General features: G+C 44.8%; 2 protein-coding genes across 2 annotated transcripts in view; both read right to left on the reverse strand.

Moving 5' to 3' along the window:
* The window catches only part of LOC6725561 (tyrosine-protein phosphatase non-receptor type 9), a 33827-nt gene extending 33188 nt beyond the window's left edge, over window positions 1-639 (reverse strand). Inside the window, exon 1 of the mRNA XM_039297323.2 lies at window positions 537-639. Within this exon, the coding sequence (XP_039153257.1) occupies window positions 537-560 (24 nt within the window). The 5' untranslated portion in view covers window positions 561-639. The remainder of the gene's footprint in view (window positions 1-536) is intronic.
* A 172-nt stretch (window positions 640-811) lies between these two features.
* On the reverse strand, window positions 812-4493 carry LOC6740045 (nose resistant to fluoxetine protein 6). The gene is made up of 6 exons (XM_039297325.2): window positions 4085-4493; window positions 2719-3121; window positions 2571-2644; window positions 1976-2505; window positions 1246-1902; window positions 812-1181 (listed from the first exon to the last, which is right to left on the reverse strand). Exons 1-6 carry the CDS (start codon window positions 4368-4370, stop codon window positions 906-908), a joined length of 2226 nt encoding a protein of 741 aa, XP_039153259.1. The 5' UTR covers window positions 4371-4493; the 3' UTR covers window positions 812-905.
* Window positions 4494-6971: the final 2478 nt, after the last annotated feature.

Below are 6971 nucleotides of genomic sequence, written 5' to 3' on the forward strand. Positions count from 1 at the left end.
AGCGAACCCACATACACATACACACACACGTAACACGCACAAGCAGGCGCTCTTGTTGTTGTTGCAGTGATAAGAGAGCTGCAACGGAATGCGCGAGAGGAAAGGAGACGGAACGATTAGCAGAGGGGCTGGGACGGCACGTGTTAACCGACATAAACACGCACAAACACACACTTGCAGTGCACAAACATGCATGCATACAAACATTGCAATTGCGGAACAAACGCACAAATACCGCCACACAAAAAGTTTGCCCAACAGCACTCACACACAGGTAATCTCGCATAAAGAAAAACACACAAGCACACTGCCATACGAATACAGGTTGAAACACGCACGCAAAATTTCGGTAAACGTTTCGTTAAGCCTTTCTGTTATTAAGGTTTTCCCGTTGCAAGTCCTGTTTTGCTTAACCCATGACGATCACCATAACGCACTTGTAAATGTGCGAGTCGTGCCAGTCGGCAAGGCGGCACAGTAACGCGTATAAACAATATTTATGTGTTTGTTTGGTTTACTTTGAGAACGGAACTTACGAATTCTTGTTGTTCTGCCTCCATTTTACCGTAGAGCTAGTGATGTGAATAACCATCGATGCATCGGGCACCGATGACTTTTGTGGGGTCGATACCTTTCGAAGTTCTCGGTCGCTATCGATGCTAAGCGATTCATCGAGTTACTATCTAGGTGGCGCTTTGGTTACACATGGCAAAGTTCCCCGTTCCGCCGCATTGGCGCTTTCCTTAACAGAGATGTTACGCTACAGGGCTTTTAACAGTGGGCTTAAAATTTGAAATAAATACATGAATCGTTTGATTGTTTAAAATTTTTAATAAATTAAACTAACTACACACAAAAAATTGGTTCGCATTGTGAAAAAAAAAATCGTTCTGAGGCTGCAGAGTCTAGGCCTTGGATGGATTCTCTTCGTTGGTGGGAACGGGCGCTATTTCCGTCTTGGTCCCCTCGACGGGCTCGGGCTTGGCTTCCGGTTCCGGTTCAGGGGAAGCAGAAGTAGCTGCCACCGGGGCAGCCTTGGCCAGCTCTCCGGGAGACGGCTTCTTGGGCGCCGGCTTGCCGAATATGGCCTTCTCGATGCCCAAAATGGGTGCCTCGAAGGCCAACGTGGCGAAGATCGAGGCGGTGAGGGTGATGCCAAAGTCGTGCCACCAGCGGAGGATCTGAAATGGAAGTTCAAGCATTTCGATTAGCCCATCAAGTAGCAATATCAATTTCATTACATACCGCATCGTAGTTGGAGAAGTGGGTGTCTGTCTGCAGACGAGCGGCGTTGACCAGCTGGACAATGCGATGAATGACGTACATACAGTAACACAGTCGGCTGAAGCCCGTGAAGAAGCCCCAGGACAAGAAGTCATTGACCAGACCGCCGTGACCATTGTAGCAGGCCCAAACAATCCAGCCGATGGCCAGAGCCCACGACGTTCTGCTCAGGGGCTCAAAGAATGCGCCTTCGATCAGGGGCGAGTCGGGAGTATCCGGCAGGATGCGCCAGTAGGGTCCCCACATGCAGGCCAACATCGTTCCGAAGGCCACGAACCAGCCGGTCAGGACCAGTGGCTTGGACATCGGAATTTGGCGTCCACGGTTACGGGTAAACAGGAAGTAGCCAAAGATCACGCCAATCAACCAAGTGGGAATTCGAGTGTGCGTTGGATAGTAAGTCAACCGCTGTCGCAAATCCACATGATCGTCCTGCACGCGGAAAAGCGTAAAGTCATTCAACATAAAGGTGGCGAAGGTTCCACCCAAGCACAAGATCAATACGATCACGATGGGCACCAAGGCCTTCTTGCCCCATTTCCACAGCGGAATGAGGAACAGAGGCGAAAGGAAGTACAGCTGGGTGTCTACGGCCAAATACCACGATTGAGATATGCACTAAGGATAAGAGGACGAGATGTTAGGATTCGTTAGTTTGGAAGCTCGGCTTGAAGGACCAACAACCACTTACAATGCTGTAGGGGAAGGCATAGTTCTGGACGTAGATCAGTGTAGCCCACCAGGTGTCGGCACACCTCTTATCCTGGGTGCCCAGCTTGAACCACATGGGTCCGGCGCCCGAGTACTTATACAGCGACATAATGTACAGAACGACGACGGCCACCACCGGCGTAAGTCGAATGTAGCGATGGAAATACATCATCGGGATGTTTAGCTTGCCCTTGGTGCGCTCCATTTCGCGGAAGGCACCCCAGCACATCAGCAGACCGGACATGAAGAAGAAGGTGTCCACGCAGAGAGAGCCGTTCTGGACCAACATCGAATAGGGGGTCTGCACCCAGGTGTAGAACTTGTTCTTGTTGATGTGTGGCAGATCGTAGAAGGTCATGTAGCCGTGGCCAAATACCACCCACATCATGCTGAAGCAACGTAGTCCATTTAGGCAGTGAATCACATTGGGATTGTTCACCTTCTTCACGGTGAAAATCTTGGGGGCATTTGTTAGAACAGAAAACGCAATCAGCAGGGGTTTTTTGGGGGCTACGCAAAAAAAAGAGGGATATCATTAGATTATGTTCTTGGGGGCTGAAGTATCCTTAACTTACCTCCTTTGCGGGTCTGAATATAATCGTACACACTGCTCGCAACCATGAAGAAGATGATCAGCGAGAAGAAAATGCTGTGAAAAACATTGAGTAAGTAATATTCCAGTAAATTGATTGATTGATCAAAGGAAAAAAGGATCATACTCACATCGCGAATATGTCAATGCCGCGCAGCTCGATGGGTGCATCGTACTTGCAGCGCGCTTCCGTCACCATTGTGTAGTCTGATTCCATCACATCCTGTCCATAAAAGTGGGTGATGGCGTACTTGAGCAATTTTTCGGTCTTTGCAGCACTGCATGTCTTGGGAACACAAATGCCAAGCTCAAAGACCTCCGGATCTGTTTGCTTGTAGCTAATACGGGAGAACTCTTCGCCGCGCTTCTTAACCGATTGATAAAACGTGGTTATGTTCAAACTAGCCAAGCAGTACTGTCCACGGATCTCCGTGGTGTGGGTAGAGCTTGCTGCTACGCACTCCTCGTACTGACCCATGCTGATGGTGTGTCCCCAGAAGAGACCCATGGGCAAACGACCCCATGTGTCGGGAACTGAAAGGAAAAGTGCAAGTGTAAATGTAAAGGAAACATAAAGTCACAGAGCTGTTAAGTGGATATCCTGATCGAGGGACCACTTTCTATTGTTGGTATTGACAATCTAATAACAGTCCATCAAATTGGAGTAGCCACTTTCGAGTTTTCAAGTACTTGTATTAGCTTGAAGAAGTGCCGAAGTGCGTTCTAAAAGAAACCACTCTTCGCAGATAAGAACTTTTGAAGAGCTAGAGATTTTCGAGTCCCCACCTGCAGGCTTTATGCTGGGGATTTGCAGCACAGATAAGCATACAGATTAAGGGGGCTCGATATGATATGGTCTTTATTGTTTGTCGCTGCCCTCGTTCACTTTTGATATTCCGGTTTGATATATGAGTGTCGTAAATTGCACTCCACTTATGAATGGAATTGCGAAATGCCAGGGTAGATAACGCCATTAATGGGCAATAATAACACAATCAAAGTTCACGGGATTTTTATAAAATAATATAGAAAATGAAACGTGAGAACCAAAAGATCAAGTGGCCGGATCAGTCTCGTTCCTAATCTCCTAATCTTTTTAATAAATTATAACAAATGTTCCCATGCTATTATCATGTGGGAATTTTCGCAGGTATTAGCCAGATCTTATCGCAGCCAATTCAGCAGCGAAATTGAATCGATAGAAATTGATTTGCAATTAAATTTATGGCCCACATAAAAGTGAAATCAAGGCTAAATTGGATTTATGCACCAGGGAAATGATGATTATGATTATGAACCAGGGAAATGTGAAGCGAAGATTGGGAGTGAGGCTTGAATTATACTGATTGTAATTGATTGTAAAATTGATGGCAACTTAATTAAATATAGGTTCGGAATAATCTTAATTGGAACGATCACTTCTAAAGTTGGCATAGGGATCACTCTATAACTAAACACGTAAAAAAACTTAACTACACCACTTCCAAACATGCTTACATTCCAGAGCCCACTCCTCCAAGTTGTTGATTGAATCCCTGATAAGGTTGATATCCCGATCGCAGAGCTCATCGTCGTAGGTGCGATCCTCGTAGGTCTGAATCACCTGGGTGTTCGTCCTATTGGCGAGCTCGGCGCTTTGTGAGGCCAAGGTGAAGAACTGGTGGGCAAAGCTGCTGGCCAGCGGAGTGGAGTGACCGGTGAGCAGGTAGTTGGACGAAGTATCCTGGGCACCGACAGTCGCGATCAGCAGCGCGACTGCCAGGACACCGAAATGCTCCATCATAAATCCTTTGCGTGGATCGTCGGTGGGTATAGTGATCTAGGGATCTGGAGTGCGCGCCGCGGCCACCTGAGGGTGGTTTGTGTTACTGAGTGGCCGATCGCAAAGATCGCCTGCCTTTTATAGGCTAGTGTTTCTTTTTGTTTTCGCTTGGGTTCCGTTCCATTCCGTTTTAGGACCGACTGGAGTGGGCACTTGAGTGGGCAGCGCTAGCGATGACCAAGCAACGCCCGCCCCTGGAGTCTATAAATATTGGTAGCTACTGGTCTTGGAAACCCCCGATAAGGGGTAACCTCTCCTCGTCGCCTCCAGCGTCTGCTAATCAAATGGCTTGCATTGCACACCTTATCGCCGCGTGTGTCTTATCTGGCCCAATCCCCCAATCCGATCCAGCCCAATACCCACTCGGTTACCTCATATAAGCGAGCTGGATTCTCCAAACGGATTTGTGAACGCAGTCCGCCGTCCATAAATCCATGTCAAAGACAAAAAATAGTAGTCACAGCACTGTGGTCAAGATTACAGACAGTTCATCATGCCACTATCAATGAAAAAAGTTAGATTTGCTTTAATTAAATTACCCAAAGCCCATGGACTTTGGTTCCACGAGCAGCACACCTGACACAGACAATTATACGATCATTTCAATCTGTACAGAAAGTCAAGGTCGATTTGGATAAGCGATTCCCAAGGACAACAATAGATATGTAAAAGAATGCCGATGAGGCTTTCTGTCTTTATAAACTGGATTTAATAAATATAATATTAATGGCTAATAGGTTACAGATTAAAATGGTATTATGGTGAATTGATCAGGATTCAAATAAGGCATGAAACGTAACTTTAGTTTAGTGATGATATAATGAAATCCGAAAAAAAAATTACAGAAATTCAGGAAAATATATTTTAATTGTTGAGATAGGTAGGTGGTAAACTGATTTCCCAGAAGAAATGGTCTAAACACTTCCTAGAATTTGAATAATCACAATCGAGGCACACGGCCGCCACATTTAAAGGAGGTAAACAAAAAAGAGTCGATAAACCCGATGAAGGAGCATAATCAGCCTTATTTAATTTACCATATCAGGTAATCGTATCTACAATCAGAGAGGCCACTTGCCCGTGTCTATTGAGATCGATTGGTGGCATTCGTTTGGATTGGATGACACTCACTTCAGATGGAGTGCGGAACCAAAATTGGTTTGCTTGGTGTGGGAGCACCCTGAACGGCAAACACTCATAACTGGGTGGGTACTTGTCACCTAAACTTGCCAATCCGAATCTTATCTGCCGCTTGCAGATTACCCAATTCACTCACTACCTTTTGACCAGCTGGCTTGCTCTCGTAATTTACCGTCACAGGAAATCATTGTAAAGCAAGTGTACCAAAACTATTCCACCTGAAAGGAATCAAATCTCAGTAACATAAATTATTTGATAAGCTCGTCTGCGGGGCAAAATCTGGAGCGGTAAACTGCCAATTTGAGTCCGATGAATGAATATGAATGAATCACTGGATTCGGTTACCGGGGAAAATCATGAAGAAAAGAACTTCAGTTTTCGTGTAGCCCATAAAGATTACAAAATCTTACACTTTATGACAAAATATGGTTACCTTTTGATTTAAGGTAATCATATTTCTAAAGATCTTTGAAATAAAGTCACGAATCACTGAAATCTGTGGCAACATTATCTAAAGGGGGTAAGTCTCTCAAATGCCCATGCAATTGTAGCTATGAACATCGTAAGTTTTCCTTTTCTATTGCCTTGATTTGGACTTTGCGACCCCCCACTGAAGGTCTTTCGTACTACTCAGGGTGGACCTTCCGTTGCTTTCACCAAACACCTGTCAAATCTAATGGATATTCTATATGTTAAATCAGAGTACGGAATTGAAACTTTTAACTTCATTAACCAATTAGCATTTGATTGATTATATTTTCTTAGATTCCATAAAACTAACTTTGGTCCACCTTAGATGGGGATATCAGAGATCAAAATCTATTCGATTTGATTCGATGCGATCACCACACACATATGTACATATATCCCTCGGACTTAGCACGTCAATTGGCCGGCACTTGAAACTGTTTTCGACACATTATTTATAGATCTTCCAGGTGACGATGGCACTGGTTGATAATAACGGATAATTCCCTAAAGCGCACCATATGTACATATATGTAGGAAGAGCGGTACGGACTTCGCACCCAAACAGCCGTGGTTCTCCCGATTTCCGCCTGGCGATATAACTGCTATGTTCCAGTTAAGAGAATCGTAGCTTAAGGGGCTATAAATCCTTCAACGAATGTGAATCATATCGACCCAATAATTCAATGGTGCTCTCGATTCTGAATTCCCCAAACATAGACGCACCTGCTGCCTTATCAGCAACTACGATTCCATTGGGTTATATTTAAATTTGTGGAAAAAATGCATAGTATATTGCGATTATAGAGCATTATTTTTGGACAATGATCGGGCATTCCGGCAATTTATATAATCATCGATGATTAGTTAGAAATGAAGGACCCACTTGTGGTATTCAGATCCACTTATACCTTTTTGCCCATAAAAAATCAACCCCAATGGTCATTCATTTTA

Source organism: Drosophila simulans, chromosome X, assembly GCF_016746395.2.
Source record: "Drosophila simulans strain w501 chromosome X, Prin_Dsim_3.1, whole genome shotgun sequence".
Classification (NCBI taxonomy): Eukaryota; Metazoa; Arthropoda; class Insecta; order Diptera; family Drosophilidae; genus Drosophila; species Drosophila simulans.

What these genes read in the sequence shown, in the direction of transcription:
- LOC6740045 (XM_039297325.2), bottom strand. Translation starts at nt 4,370, where the DNA reads ATGATGGAGCATTTCGGTGTCCTGGCAGTCGCGCTGCTGATCGCGACT. An exon ending in GGCATTGACATATTCGCGAT is followed by an intron (nt 2,645 to 2,718) that starts GTGAGTATGATC and finishes TGTTTTTCACAG; the next exon opens with CATTTTCTTCTCGCTGATCA. An exon ending in TATTCAGACCCGCAAAGGAG is followed by an intron (nt 2,506 to 2,570) that starts GTAAGTTAAGGA and finishes TTTTTTGCGTAG; the next exon opens with CCCCCAAAAAACCCCTGCTG.